General features: G+C 34.8%; 1 protein-coding gene across 1 annotated transcript in view; it reads left to right on the forward strand.

Annotated features, from left to right (window-relative positions):
* Positions 1-16,914, forward strand: part of FMN1 (formin 1) — a 144,425-nt gene that overhangs the window by 20,409 nt on the left and 107,102 nt on the right. Inside the window, exon 3 of the mRNA XM_010574212.1 lies at positions 3,993-4,054. Within this exon, the coding sequence (XP_010572514.1) occupies positions 3,993-4,054 (62 nt within the window). The remainder of the gene's footprint in view (positions 1-3,992; positions 4,055-16,914) is intronic.

Below are 16,914 nucleotides of genomic sequence, written 5' to 3' on the forward strand. Positions count from 1 at the left end.
TCTGCACATGGTCCTGGGCAGCCAGCTCTAAGGGGAGGTAGGACCAGAGGTGCCTTCCAACCTCAGCCGTTCTGTGATTAGAAGCTTTATTTCCATGTCGGTCTTGAAAGTCCTTAAGGTATTGCAGCACCAAGAAGTGGGAGGTCATACAGTTCAGTTGCAACCTTGTATCTCAGCTGGCTCTGGGAACTATCTACATATGTTTCATGTGTCTTAACTAATAAGGCTGGATGAGTTACAATGATTATGTGAGAATCAGGCTGGCTACACACAGAACTGTATCAGATTTCTTACAACTCTGGCATAGTTAATTTGTAACCTAGACAAATTACTCATTGATAATTTAGAGTTTACTGTATTTCTGGATTGTTTCTGTAGTCTAGATGAATCTGTTTAGTGAGTTAAATGGAATTTAAGAACTCGGGAATTTAAAGCATGACTTACATTTTGTTTGCAGTACAGTTCCTTACATTAACATGTCATTATTGTTTACTTTGCTGTTGTGATTTTACCATTCTAAGCAGCATCCCAATGCCATTGCATAATTAAATGTCATTGTTCTGTTGCCAGTATGTTCAGAAACTGATTTTTGGAATTATATGGATGCGATTATTCTTTCTAGTCAAGTTCTTCAGTGTTTTAATGATTGAGATTGCCATTTCTGTGTGCAGGATATTTTCTTGGGATGTTCACTATCCACGTAGAATTATACCAAATTAAGGTGACTTCACAAAAAATGTGAAAGGAATGGACATGAGTTACTTTATATTACACAAAACTATAATTGTGGTGTGATATCTTTTTCATTATAATTTCTTAACGCACAAAAATGAATGTTTGCTTCAGAAGAATTAAAAAGATACTTTGCCGGGTGTCAGCTTCTATCCAATAGATAGTTTCTTCTAGTTAAAAAAGAAATCAAAAGAAGCTTATGCTGTAGAATGTCAGTTTATTGCATAGTAGACAATCTATTAAGTATTTTACACTCTATTGATTTATGATACACTTGCTTTTCTGCAGTAGCAATGTTTTAAGTAATTAATTAAGCTTATTAATTCTTATAAACTAGTACTTTTAAAGCATATTTTTAAAGAATAAGTAAACCATAAAAGAATTGCTACTCACTATCTTCTGCTTTAGAACAAAGATCAAACAAAGAAATCTCTAGAACTTATTTTGGAGCTTTCAGCTAGGAGAAGTAATGAAAAACACGTGCCAACTTAAATAACTTAAAATGATGGTATCTTGCAAAATGTCTGTCACAAAAATGGCATATACTTAATTTTTAAAAAATTCTTTAACTTTTTATGCTGTATTAAGTTTCATCCATGGGGGGGTTTCCATCATTCTCTGACTGCACAAACATTTGTACCAAGATAAGAAAATAACCAACAGAGGGTTGGGAATGGGTAGACATGGTGAAAAATCTGCTTTTGGTGCCAGTGCAAGTCTATGTCAGCATATGTGAACTATGACTCTCTTACCCAAATCCCAAAGAATGTTAAGCATTGGGCAATTCCACGTAGAAAGTAGATCTTTTGTTTAGATCTGTAGATCTGTATCCTTCTGTTAGCCAAACTAAGAACTGATTGTTACCAGCATTTTCAAAGCCTGCTGTTTGCTTCAGTTACCATGTGACCTTAAAGAGCTGAACTTCAAGTCAGGATGTTCATAAGGTTCATGCCCTGCAAACTGCGTGCTTAACCAGCTGAGGTGCCAGACGGGTCACAACTTTTTCTGGGGACCTGAGGCAGCTCTTTTGTTAGTCCTGTTTAGGTGAATGGATAAGTGAGCCTGTGTCCAGAGGGAGTATCAACCAGTCAAAGGAATTAACAGCAGAAAATCTAAAAGTCCATAGACCTAACCGGTTGTGATTCCAGCAGAGCAGTCAGGCAATTTTTCCATGCTGGAAAGCTCTAAGTAGAGGCCTGTTTAGAGAAGAAGGAGGACTTTAGATAGGTACTATTACTAGTTGGAATCACCCAAGTTTTTTATTTTGTGTCTTGTAAAATATCAATCCATTTTCCTTTTGATTTTGTATATCAATTCAGCTGCTTGCATGTAGCTTCACCTGTGTTTGAAAAAAATGGCTTTGCGTTAAAAGCTTCCACGTCATACAGATTTCAGGGTGATGACCAGTTATCTTTCCTTTTTTCTCCATGTGCTCTCAAAAGAAAAAAGAAGAAAAGAAAAAAAAACACCTAAGCACTGGAGTATTTTACTGGTCTGGTGCTTTGGTCCATGTTTTGATGTTCTGTTGCTGTCTTATTGATTCTACTCTTCCAGGGACTCTACAAACCCCTTAGTGTTAGACAACAGTAAAATTTAAAGTCTTTGGACTATTTTCAATCCTTGTTTAAGTTAGAATTTGATTCCTTTTTTTAGTTCAGGAAGCAAAAGCCAAGCCAGGGAACTGGAAATACACTTTTGGATTAATTTTGATTTGGAAGCAGATAGAAGCAGGGCTTTGATGGTCTAGGAATGAACTCCAGTTGCTTGTTTAGGAGGGCTGTAGCTTCTGGGCCAATGTCTTACAGAAGACAGGCGTCTTTTAAATCATTACACAGCTGTAATGAAGGGTCTTCTCTTTCTTCATCTGGCCAAATGTAGCCATGTTATGGATTAAGGGCAACCGTAGTATGAGACCGAGGTTCTACAGGACCATTTGGTAAATCTACACCTTAACACTTACAGCCATCACTAAACCTGTGTAATCAATGCCCAGCCTCCTCATTTTTTCATTGCTGATTTAAATTTCTCTGGCTTTGAGTTTCATGCTTTCAATTTTGTTACACCTTTGGATTTTGTTATATTCTCACTAAATGCAAGAGCTATTTAGTACCCTGTGAAGGTGCTTAAACCCTGTAATTAATCTTCATCGGATAAAATTAAGACAGGAATTCTTTGTATCTCTTGCTGTTGGGTACTTTCCCAGGTCTTCATTTGTATCTGTGATTGTCCTTTATGCAATTTGCCTGTTAGCCTGGTTTTGGCTGGAATAAAGTTAATTTTCTTCTTAGTAGCCAGTATAGCGCTGTGGTTTAGATTTAGGGTGAGAATAATGTTGATAACATGCTGCTGTTTTAGTTTTTGCTAAGCGGTGTTTATACTAAGTCAAGGACTTTCCAGCTTCTTATGCTGCCCTGCCAGCAGAGGCTGGGAGTGCACAAGAAACTGGGAGGGGACACAGCAAGGACAGTTGACCCAAACAAGCCAAAGGGGTATTCCATACCATATTATGTCATGCCCAGTATATAAACTGGGGGAGTTGGCTGGGGGGGACCATGGCTCAGGGATTGGCTGGGCATTGGTCAGTGGGTGGTGAGCAATTGTATTGTGCATCACTTGGTTTTGTATATTCTATTATTGTTGTTGTTGTTATTATTATTCTCCCTTCCTTTACTGTCCTATTAAACTGTCTTTATCTCAACCCAAGAGTTTTACTTTTTTTTCCCCTGATTCTCTCCCCCATCCCACTGTGGGGGGCAGAGTGAGCGAGGGGCTGCATCATGCTTAATTGCTGGCTAGGGTTAAACCACAACACCTGTGTATAGTGATTGTATGTTTACAGTTCAGTTTAAATCATTGTATTTAATGCATGTTTTTTTAGAGTTCACGTGTCTGTGTGCATGCACGTGTATGCCATAATATCTTATCAGCTCTACATTTATCTGCAAAGCTAAGCAAAACTAAAATTTCCTCTTGTTATTTCAGTCTGATGTATCTTCACCCCATTTTCCCTCTCAGCATGGAAGACCTCTTTGCTTTATCCTCTGCTCTCAGAAACACCATGGAAAATCTGGTCATGTGGTCTTAGAAAATAATGCTAATTACTGTGTTCAGATTTTCTTTTCCATCACCATTGTAAAAGGCCTTTTATTTGAGAGCCTACATCTGCATTCTGACCCAGTGGTGGTGTATGAAATAGACTATGCTGAAGGTGGCACATTGTTTTCTGACTTTAATGGAATGTACTTTTTTTATTTTTACAGAGTACCAAGCTGCCATTTTGCACTTAAAGAGGGAACACAAAGAAGAAATTGAAACATTAAAGGTATACTTCTGTAATGATTTTTTTCTTTCCCTGACTCTAGTGCATTTTACAGATTTAAGTAGTGCAAACATATACTTTCCATCAAATGTTAAGAATTTGTTTCCTTCTAAAAGTTATTTTCAGTTGACTGCCAACTCAATTAAAATTAATCTAGTTAAAATCCATACATGCACTCATATATGATGGCAAAAAGCAGTTTTACATGTTTCCCCTTTGTAGTTTTGCTTATTGTTGTGCTTTTAAATTCTTCCCTCTAACTCAGCAGTGCAGTACTTTTACATTTGCTTATTATATTAAGGCACTGGCATTTACCTACTCACTCTTTCTCAGTGAAACATACTTCTGTAGAAGCAGTTTTCTATAATTTTAGACTGAAAATAAGCATGGTAGTTCCATTTGTGAGAGTCTCGAAATTTTGTATTGAACACTCTTTATTGATGCCTGGTTTTGTAAGTGTAAACTTGACCAACTGTCTAATTGTCAAAATCAGAAATAATGAAGTTTAATGTTAGAACTCACTTTCCCTTGGCATGATTGACTCTGCTAAGCAAAGTGAAATATTACAAGGAAGTGTTTTTATCATAAAAGCAGGAACTTAAATGGCACTATAACTTAATTTGATGAGCAGTCCTAGTTTAAAGAAAAATTAACAGCATCTTTCTTTTCTCGCCAATTGTGATACATTCTTAAGCATAGCTACACTGTGTTCTAATACAGTTCCGTATGCTAAATACTTAGTATACAAGTCATCAAGTACAAAACATTCCGTATTTTCTTTGTCATCATTAAGGTAAATAGAATGGAAAAAACCAAATTTACTAACACAGGGAGTCAGATAATCCAATATATTGATACAGCGACTATGTCATTAGGCAGATCACATATAGCAATCATCAGGCTAGTACAAGTACAGTATTTGTATTGTGCAGAGTATTTATATCTCTGTGTCTGTACAAAGGCCAGGGCATAATGGACGTAAAACCTATGAAGTTGAGAAAGCTCAGTGAGGTCTTTAAGTAGACAGGGCTGGAACAATGGTAGTAGCTTGTGGAGTGGACAGGACAGTGAAAGAGTCTCTGTTGTGTGCAGCATCTCTTAAAATTCAGCACAGGGAAAGGAAAGGTAGCGCTAAAGTAAATACAACAGTAATGTATAATAAATATTATTAATTAGAACTCTTACAAAGAATAGCGTAACTCTCCCACACAAGAACAGTAGATGCATTTATTCATTTTGAGAGGGTATTTCAGAGAATACATAGCCTCAGTGAGAGAGAAAAATGTGTTTGTGCATCTCCAGCAACCCTGGAAACAGTAGGGGCAGAGGAGTCAGGTACTGGCATGAAAAATCACACATCTCCAATTTCATCTTTCATTAAAAGAATGTTCGTCTTGCAGATTTTGTTTCCTATAAGAGTATGTCTGAAAAACACTGGAGGAAAAGTCGATTCATTTATTTGCTGCTCATAACTTTGAATGATACAAACATTCTCTTTTAAATCAGATTATTATTTTTTATCTGGATTATTTGAGTTTTCCTCAAATATCATCACGTCTTAATGATTAATTGTGTTTATATGTTATCTTGTTTAGTAGTAAGGAAAATTGTGAGTGGGTTGTTTCCAGAAAAGTGAAATTGTGGTGTAACTTTCAGGACCATAAAATCTCACCATTTTATATATGTGTGTAAATATAATTAGAAATGAGCTAAAATGCAAATATTTTTTGTCCATTATTAGTAGACTTATGCACTCTTTGCAGCAATGTCCTACAGATCTTGTTTTCTTGTATTGCATGCATTTGACATTTTCATGTTTGGTACCGTTTTGTCTTAAACTATGTAGTTCCAAAAGCAAACCAGAAAAAGTGATAGAATGTTTCATAAGCCTTTTAGGTAATGGCAGTGAAGTGTAAGATCTATATCATGATGATCAGAAAAATAATTGATTCAGGAAAATAATACTTATGTTTATTGTATGCAAGACATAATTCAAACAATATTTTTTTATTTCTATTTTGAAGTTACTCATAAGTTACTGGAGACCTTGCACAGAGTTCTGTTTATAAGTTTCTAAGACTAATGATTCCTGAGATATAATGTGATTTTTCATTTTAAAATATTGAAGGACATAAAAACTTTATATACCAAAGGCCAGTTGAAGCAAGTATCTTGTCTCCAGCATTGACCAGCAGTGGGTGCTTAGAAAACACATGTAAGAAATACAGAGTGTAAGGGTAATGCCTTCTTTCTGTATGGTGCTTTTTGTTTTGATTTGGCTTTTTTTGGCAAGTAAGTGTCATCTTTGTCTCTTCCTTGTTGCTTCTACTACCACTGCCTCCATACCCCTTCCTTAACAGTGTGCTGCTTGATTTTTGGACCTCAGTCCAACCTGGTGTAATGCATCAGGTTCATAAAAGACACATAGTGACTAAATTACTGAGAAATGTTGCCCTAGTATACCATTTCCAGCAATTAGGGTTTTAAGGGTTTCCTGAAACAAGAGTCTGCACACAGTACTGATGAATATATATATATATATAGTACTGATGAATAAATTGTAGTATCACGTGCTTCTGTGACTTCTGAATGCTATACCATCTGAGTAGTGTTCCTGTTCTTTCTCTGTATGTACTTGGCAATGAATTCCTTGTACTAGAACGTGACCCATCATAGATGCATCCCTTTTGTTTGTACAGTTGTTTTGGAGCTCTTTATTTCTCTGGAACATGTAGAATGCCATATGAAAATTTCTATATAGTGCCAGACTAATAATCTAAAAAACATTTAGGCTGAAAATACTGAATTCCTGTATTCTTAATATGTCCTGTGTGCAAAGAAGGTCAAGACTAAGTTACTCATTTTGTGAAGAGAATGTTGAATCTTACTGCAGCATGTTATTTTTTATAGTGGATGAAATTTGAGTCAGATGCTGCTACATGGTCCTGCTGCTTTGGTAAAACTACTAAAGTTTTAGTAGTTTTCAAAATGAAAGGGTGTAATTTCAAACTTTTTTCTCCCTTTTTTTATAGCCTGTCTACTTTTAAGAGGTTCCTTCTCCTGCATCCTTGATGTTCCAGCATTTTAAAGAACAAAATTTTTTTTCTCCGTATTCCTGTTGTTAGCCTTTATTATTTTGTCTTTAATTTCAAAGGAATTTTTCCTGGGTTTTGTGATTAATTTAAAAAATATTGCTTTTCCCAGAAATCATTTCAGTCTGTAATATTTAAATATAACAGCAAAGGGACATGATTTTTGTTCATTGTTTATGTTACCAGCATTTGCACTGGTAAAAATGGAATGCATTAGAGAAGGCCAGACATTGTCTGTATACTCTCTTTCTTGTGGCTTTTCATTATTTGAAGGAAGGGAAAGATGTATTTTAAGATAAAAAAATATGAACTACTACATACATATGGAACTTTATATTATAAAATTTCATATGGGAACATATAGAGAAGTAAAATTGTTTTGTGATTTAATGTAATACCTTGTTGCATTTTATTCTTTAATGGTATAATAGAAAAATATGGTGGTGGATCCCAACTATTGGAAATGCTTGGGTTAAATGTGATTTTCTACTATGCACTGAAGGAACCTACAGACAGAGATTTCTCTACCACCAGCTCTTTTGCAAACTGTTCCAAATCTCATATCTTGTATTTATGAAGAAGGTTGATCATCATTCCTTTTCTGAAAAAGATTAGGAGTGAGACCTTTATTCTTTGTTATTCTTAAAATGGCTAGAAAATTCTTAACCATCTATTGAGCTAATGAGCTGTTCAGGCTTTTCAGCCCTGGAAGGTAGGTGTAGGGGAAAGTTCTCAAAAAACTATTAAACTGTCCTCTGAAGGTGAAAGCAAGCAAAGTTATCCAGAATCTATCCCTTGAAACCTGTATATAGTGGCTTATAAGTGAGAGATCTGTTTACTCTTTAGCAATAGAAAGCATCCTATACTTCTGTACTGTTTCTGTTGGAAATTATTTTTTTCTTTGACTATGTGAATGAAATTCCTAATGGATTTTTATTCTGTAAGATTTGTTACTGCTATGTTCATTTCCTATAAACTTCATATGGAATACCCAGAGTACAACCAGAGCTTTACCCATACCACCAGTTTGAAAAGGTTGGTGCTGATTCTGTAGACAGTTGAAGTTGCAGCAAACATAGCAGTCTTGAAGGATGTAGAAAAATCACTAGATAGGAAGGATGAATGACAGTATTGTGTTTATTTTATATTGCCATCTTTATGTTATCATAGTAACTTGAAGCTTTGTTCCTTTTTTTGATGTCACTTGAAATCAATTCTAGCCATGTAGCGTGCATATTAATTAAATTAAGATTACAACATTTATTACACCAAGTCAATTATTGATGGATCTGTACCATATCATATTGCATAATAATCAGAATAACTCATAACTTCTCTTAATGGGTTCATTAATGTACATAATTCAACTGAATCCTCCACATGAAGATAATCTTTAGAAAGGGTAATATAGTAGAGATAAATACTTATTTTTTACCCATTTACCTTTAACTACATTTATTAGTTGCTGTGTTCAAAGCATTTCTTGAATTTTTCATCTAATATTTACAAAAAGAATGATTGATTTTTGAGACATTAAACTATTTCTATTCTCCACTGTTGAATTTTTTACTTTTCCTGCTTCTGCCGCTAGATGTCAGCTAAGTCTTTCAGAAGAAGTTCCCAAAGCCTGTCACAGCTTCTCTATATGTGTGCAAATTTCATACTTCCTTCTAAACTGTGAGAATATGTGTGGTGGTAACATTCTGCCCACTATTTGTGGATCTGGCACAGTCTTAGTTTTAGGTCAGAATTAGCTTGCACATTATGGAACTAGAATTGAAGTTGCTCAATAGATAAGTAGTAGCTGTTATCACCTTAAGAGTATTTTTCCCTACAGAACCAGGTCTACGGTATCTAATAACTAACTAAGTAGATGAGAATGACTTAACATTAAATCAAAATACTGTAAATGGACTAGTGACTTCTGAGAGGAAGGAATTAACTTGAAGGCAATATTCTGATTGCAGTACTTAATCCAACACATAGCTGCGCAAGGGTGCAGCACACCTTTTTTTTTTTTCTGTAAATTCAGTTGATACAATGAGTAACAATGTTAAGTTTTTTCCCTAATTTCTTCTTCCTTCCTTTAGCACAAGGGTACCAAATATCCCTTCATCTTCAGGTACACAAAGTTTGATACTGCTTTTGGAAGGTGGAATCAAAGTCCTAAGCTGGCCTGTAACACTGTACCCTATACATGGATCTTTCTCTCTGATACAGGTTATTAGGCTTCTACCAACTCACTACATGTTTTACATGTTCCCAAACTGAGAATAATAGTGTCTTCAGCCATTAATCACAGGTTTTTATGATAATATTACTGTATATTATATGATGCACATTATGTAATATACTCTATAAGAAATAATAATAGATATTTGATCACAATAAAATATAAACTATAGATAGCTTGTAAATTATACCATAAATACTATATAATAAAATAATATTTCTACATCTCTTGAAGTATCTTATTGCAAATTTTAGAAGGAAGTACCTGTAGTTGCATCTAACACAGTTATGAATGTATTATTGAAACTTAAGAAATCGTGAACGGTAATGCAGTTGGTGTATAACTGCCTGTGACATTATGAAAGAGCAGGCTGGCCTCATTTAGAGAAGAATGTATGATGGGGTGTTCATAGTGACCTTTATGGTCTCCTTAGTAACGTTTGCATTTTTGCGAAGGTTTCAAGAGCTGAAATGTAGAAGTGGGTAGAAAGTAATTTCCTTTTCACAGAAGATCTTGGTTAACTTTGAAAACAATTTCATATCATAAATGGAGATTAAAGACCAGTGCCTCAAAGTACCACAGAAAAAGGTTGAAAAATGTGGAAGAAAAAGGAATGTGAAAGGGAAAGTCATAGCACCAGCCAAAATTGTATGATAATTAAAAGATTATTCATTTTTATTTTGTACTGAGACCACAAAGGCATAAGAGCATTTTCTCCATAACTGAGTGAAGTAATAAAGCTTTACTTACGTGACGACCTTTTCATTCTTTTGCAAATCTGTTTTTACATCTCTCCTGCTTCACAAGTCCTTCCCTGGCCCTTTGTCTTTTCACTTTCCCATTTGTTTTCCCTCACAGTCAGTGTGCTTCCATTTGTGAATGCTTCCATTGCTCTTTAATTATGAGAATAATAAAAGGTGCTGCTTCTCCCTGCTACATTATGAAATTTGTAATTCAACTGTGGGAAGCAATGGTGAATAGTGTTGAAGGCTGTTACATGCCAGAATGCCTATCAAAAAAACTCTCATAGAGTCACCTCTTACAGAGGTGAGTGATTTCACTTTTATTTTGACAATCTAAAATGTCTTTTACTTATATGTAAAAGTGAAATTTCATTTTAGCTCAGAAAGAACATCAGAAATTAGATGGCTTAACACCAAATAAAAGAATTTTAAAATACTTGAAGTTGTCTAAATCTTCTCTTTTGTAGATAGTCTATTACAACGAAATGGAATTTTTTTTTAACAGATTCAACTGAAATACTGAAATATTTCTGACCTGGATCTCTTAGGTAGGGATCTTTATCATTCCTTTCTGGAAAAAAGAATTTTTTTAATTTATTTTTTTTCCCTTCAGTTTTCTGTGTGCATATGTGAATTCTTGCATAGGATAGGGATTTCACAATTTGCGAGAAGTCACTATGTTTTGAAATCTACTATTAAAATATGGAGGCCAATGACAAATAGTGTTGAAAGCTTTGATACGCCATAGTAGTTAACAATATTTAAGAAGTGGATAACATGCTGACTTTTGGTAATAAAATTTTGCTTCAGGATGCTGAGATTGTTGTTTTTAACCTTTACAAGAGGAAATGCATCCATGAAGTGGCTAGCTGCTTTGTGTGCTCTTTGCTGGATTTTCATGTCCCAGCATGCACTAATAGAAGAAAATCTGTATCATGTATGCTTCTGTCTGGTGAAGTAGAGTTGCAGCTCAAAGGAGCAGCCAAGGTCAGCAAGGGTTTATTAGTCAGTCTTTCCTAATGAGCTGTTCAGGCTTTTCAGCATTTCCATGTGGTGTTACTGATGAAGGTCTCCCAGCTTGTGGTTAATTATTGATACTGCTCTTGCCTAACTTGAAATGTTTCAGGTTTTTGTGCTTAGCTGCTAAATATATGGCTTCACCACTGTGTGTGTACTGTGTGTCTTTATGAATCTTCTTGACTACTTTGTCTTCATGAAGGAATTCTCCCTGTTCAGTGTGGAGCCTCTCTGCAGTGCAAGACAGTGAAAATGCAAAGATTGAGAAAAGCATAAAAAATTTGAGAAAGAAGAGACTGAAATCCTATGAAATTGTATTAAAATATCAATTTCGGTACTCCTAAGGCTCCCAGACAATGGGAGCAAGATTATCTTTAAGGTATATATTTCCTGAAATAGAAAAATCCCAGCAAGAGAAAAATCACCCTGTAATGTAAAATTTGCACAGCCAGTGCTGGAGAAGGTGGAATAGCAGACTAGGGAATGATAGCAAAAGACAAAAGCAATAAAACAGTAACTTTATACAGGGTGCATACAATCACACAAAGAGCTAGCAAGAAGTGCTTTAACCTCTTTGGAACCACTTGTTGACAATTGCATCTGCATTCAGAAAGGAAGCTTGGAATGATTCTTCATGGTATATGAAGATATTCCCCAGTTTAGTGCTTAATCATGTTTTAAAACTTGCACATTATAATTCCTATATTCATGTCATACTCTATAGTAAAATTCTTGAAGTTTTAAGTATCTCTGCTGTGCTCTGATGCTTACATTAAGCAAAATTCTCCCCCTTTCCCTCCATTGACTTCCTATTTTCCATATTTTTGATGCAATAGGTGCTTTTCATCCTTATTTTCCTTTAATCACATGTTTACATTGTGATTGTTTTCCTATCAGGTAACTTGAATATCCAGGAAGACTCTTTTCTTTCCTTGTTTTGGGTTTTTTTTCACTGCTACTTGCCACATCTTATATTGCAACTTTATTATTTTCATCAATACAATTTCACTTTAAGAACTGGGAATGTTTAGACTTCATGTCAGCTGCAGAATGCTGTTAATTCCACATGTTGATCCAAGGATTCTCCTGTTTATTTAAGAAGTTACCACAGACCATATTCTGTATATTGAATACAGTGAAAATCTCTTTAACTCTGTTTCAGCACATGGACACGGACATGGTATTATATAGTTAAAATATGCATAGAGATCAACAAGATAATTTATAGCCTTAAAACTTCAGCAAGACTGAGCTCATGCTCAAATTTAGACATATTGCAAAACACTCTACTTAATGAGGGCTAAAATGAAACTCATCTAAAAAAATTCATCATAAACCCCTGCATTTATCATAGTTTGTGAAAGTTAATTTATTCCATCACCTTGAGTAAATATGTTATGCACTCAGGAGAATAAAATGGAACACATACTGTGAACATGATGACATTTTATTTTGACAGATCTGGAAGACCACTGTAACATAGGAAACAATTGTCTACAAGAGAAATGAAGTGAAATGTGATCATGGGAATATAAAAGCCACTAAAAATTAAGTAGTATCAATGTTATCTTACTGTTTTGAGTTTGGAAACATGTACCCCATGCCTCCTTGCCAAAATTACCTGCTTTTTGAAATTTACTACACCAGATGTTTGTTTGAATCTAATAATTGTAAGCCATTTCTCTGAATGAAATACACAGTTTTCTGTAGTTTAAAAATTCTGGGTCTAATATTCCTGGTTTTAGAACAGGGACAAATTTGGCAAGGATGAACATTTTGCTGATAGAGGGAAAATCTATCTGAAATTGGAAGTTAAAACTTTTGAAACAAACTTTTTTCTCATACTCAGTAAAGACTTCAGATTTTAGCAGCTTCTGACTTTGCAAATCTAGTGCTTATGGTATCTATTGCATCTTCTGGTGCTGACCAGATTTTTAATGTGCCATTTCCACAAAGCCACTGAAGATACCAAAGCCACCAAAATTGTTATAGAATAACCCTGGAGCAAAACTAAGTTCCACTGATTAATGGGTGCCACAAGTTACTCTTGGTTAGGTGGAGATCAGCCTTCCAAGGATGCTTTGAAACTGAAAGCTAGAAGTCTCTCTCCTGACCCCCTTTTTGATGATGAGGCAATGTAAAAGAAAAGCCACGGGGATTTGAAGCAGGCTACAAGAGCTGGTAAGACGTATGGAGATGCAAGACGTGAAGCTTTAGGTAGAAAATGGTGAGTAGAGATACCAAGATGGAGGGGGAAAGAAGCAGTCTGGAAGTTAAAGCAGAAAACTGTAGGAGATAGATTGCAGAGACTTGGATCCGGGCATCACCATACAGGTTTTGCTTGTAAGTGGACAATTTCCCCCAGGATATGAATCCTAGAATGAATGCACTCTATTCAGTATTTGATTTTATTTTTATTGGTCAGTGAGTAATACTCTCCCTTGTTTATTAATCAAAATGTGATCTGAATATAGGTAGTTTCATTATGGATTTGCCAGTGTTAGTCCAGTTTTCCAGTTTTAATTTGTCAGGATTTTTCATACGTATAAATTGATTTTACAATATGTATTCAGATAGGCATGTATTATTACTATTATTCATATTTTATGCACAGAGACCTCAGGTATTTTATTGGGATGCTTATGTTTGCATATATGTTCATATCACAGTTAATTTTTAACTTACCTTGCAACTATAAATTGGATCCCAGAATCTCAAGATAGTTGGTTAGAAGATAAGGTGTATCATTGGTTAACACTTGAGAAACACCGACTAAAATGACTTGTGACTCATCTGGCAGGAACTTTGCAGTTTGAGCAAGTATAGAATCTGCTTTTCCAGGTCAGCATTATCATGCCTTTACTATAATACTGTTGTGTCTCTTCCTGAGGTTTCATGCTTTGTTCATTATATACCTTTCAACTTCAGCACACATAATGCAGAACTCTTAAGAGTTTACAGTTTTTTCATAATACAGTTTTTAATTATTGTCTGAAATAACTCCCATCACGTTCACTGAATGAGATACTGGTTTTGTTGAAGAGAAAGTTTCTACGTAGCTGCACTACATGGAAATATTGATAGAGAGGGAGAAAATTAGGGTTGCTCTGGCAATGACACTTGTAGTTTTCCCTTTTGAGTAATTGACCAAGGTTGTTTTTTTAACAGATTTTTGTGGGGGCAATATTTTCTTCAAATTCCATAATGGGGATGTCTAGAATAATGTGACTATGCATAATTAACATGCAGTATACGTTAGTTTAAAGTAGGTATGTCTTTTACACAATTATAGAGTCATTTCCATAATTGATGTTATACTTCTGTTTATCCAGGTAGAATCTTTGAGTTCATAAGCTGTATCTTAGATAAGTGTACTGGTATCTGTATCTGCTAAGTGTCGCATAAACATCTCTACAGTGTTAAAAAGAAGACTAGTTATAAACACAGCATTAGGTTTTCTTGTGAATGTTACCTGATCGGTGAATATTTAAAGACTGTCTTCTGTTTTTACCACTAAAGTTTATGATAGCATCTGCAGGATTGGAAGCTTCCTAGGTAGAAGTCAAGGAAGATAACCTTGTGTGTGTAGGGTCTCCTTATATACTTTGCCTTGACAAAAATATCTGCAGTTTGAATTTTCTCTTTAATCATTGTAATTGAGGCAAGTACTATGTTGTCAATATGAAAAAATCTTTTCTATAATGAAGTTGTGAGGAAAGGAATAGATTTTTTTTTTGTCCTTATGTAAAAAGTGTGTAACTTAATGAAAACTTGTTTTCTGAATGTGAAGCTGAATGTGAAATTAATCTCTGCCTTCATTTCCTTTGCTATAGAGAAAGAGGTAGTATTTTTGGTAGTATAATATATTTTATGTTGAAGGAAGGACTGTTTCACCAAGCAATCCATTTGTTTTAACATGTTGAGGTCCCTCTCTATAACATGAGGAATGTGATAATTGTAAGCACCGGAGAATTACTCTTTTAGTTGACTATGTTCCTTAAAGTAAAATCAAACCTCTGTTGTTATTTTGATATCTGGTGTAAAAAAAGGCCCCAGAAAATTATTTTCCCTCCATAGCTAGAAAGTGAATGGCTTGCTACACCTCAAAATCTTTTAGTTATTTTCATTGCACATGTGAACTCTCTATATATTGGTGGAGAGGCTAATCATCTCCTCCAGTGTATGTATTCTTAGAATTTTTAGACAAAAATGATGTTCATACAGAATGGAAATCTTCAGTTTCTAGAAGTGTAGAGTTACTTTTATTTTATTTTCATAGCAAACTCATAGCACTATTTGGCTGAATATTTCCTATTGAAAAGTAGTATTCATTGTTGCCTGTAATCCTTCTATAGATATATAACTTTATCTTTTCATACTGTTTTCCATGTGCTGTACTTATACTGCTTTTTGCTTCAACTTTTGCTTCAGTCGAATCATTGGTTGCAACTTAGCAGAATGTGATATATATCATTACTTTCCTGTGTAGTTACAAAGCTTTGTTATAATGGCTTAATCTTGGAGTCTGGTTGCCAAAGAAATTAGTTCTTTATACTGTGAAGCAATGTTGACAGTAAACTCTCCTTTCCTCTCCACCCCCCTCCCCAAAAGAAAAGGAAGAAAAGGGAAGAAAAACAAGGTTGCATTACAATTCTGGCAACATCAGCCACACTAATAAAATCAAATTCAATGTTGTTTTACGACTTTGAATTTATGTGACTGCACAGGATCAAAGGATTTGTATCCCACTGGACTGCAAGGTCTATAGTTCATGGCAAAAAAACTCATCAAAAAGAACATTTTAGTAGTAAGGCTTTTCATTTTAATCAGCCACAGTAATAAAAAAGCTGTTAGGTGTCCAAAAACATTCTTCCAAGATCAGAGACAACTTGGTCTCTGCTACAATCAGTTTTCTTATTGGATCCATACTGCCTCTGTAGTTTTTGTCACTGAAACTTCATCTTCAACTCATTTTCAGCTTTTTTTTGCATTGTTTTCACATTTTACATGCCAAATCATTATATATATCAGTAAAAGTAATGATTCATAGAATTTCCCTGGCAAATGAGAAATACTGTAACTTCTTTAAAGTAAATTGTCATCAAAACAAGTGATTAACTAAAATAGAATTTTAAATATGGGTCTGTATTTTTATATATTGTATTTTAAAATATTGGAATAGCAGTAATTTTTTTTTCCTTGGATATAATCTTTTGAACACCACCACAAAGCATAGGTGTTAGTATTTTTGTATCTATACAGACATAGTAACCTAGGCTGTCCTGAGACTAAGGTAGCAGCTGCAAGTGAGAAACAGAATGGGGAACTAACTACAATGTTTGTGATAGGAAAGGCCATTGTTATCATGTTTGGATTCTGCATGTTAATTGTTCATGGTCCTAGTTCAACAAAAGTTTGAAATTTTTAACATATGGTGTGGTTTTATTCTCTGATTAGCTTGGCCTCAGAGAAGTTGTATGCCATATATCATTTACATTTATTGATGTGTTGCATGCTGAATTGCCTCATTCCATTCTGCAGAATTTAAATCTTTAGCAGAGTTTAACAATATATAGAGATAATACCAATGAAATTGTCCATGAAAATATCAGTTTTCCTGGAAATTTACAGGTAGGTCTCAATTTAGCTGGCTACCCCTTTTTTTACAAACTGTGTAAGATTGATTTTTCCTAGCATAAGCTAGCTTACATTTAGGAAGAATCAACATAGGGTCACTTTCTGCAAGGATCGCTCCCTTTCTGCGTAGCATGACACACA

The sequence above is a fragment of the Haliaeetus leucocephalus genome, unplaced genomic scaffold (assembly GCF_000737465.1).
Source record: "Haliaeetus leucocephalus isolate CR32 unplaced genomic scaffold, Haliaeetus_leucocephalus-4.0 Scaffold417, whole genome shotgun sequence".
Taxonomy (NCBI): domain Eukaryota; kingdom Metazoa; phylum Chordata; class Aves; order Accipitriformes; family Accipitridae; genus Haliaeetus; species Haliaeetus leucocephalus.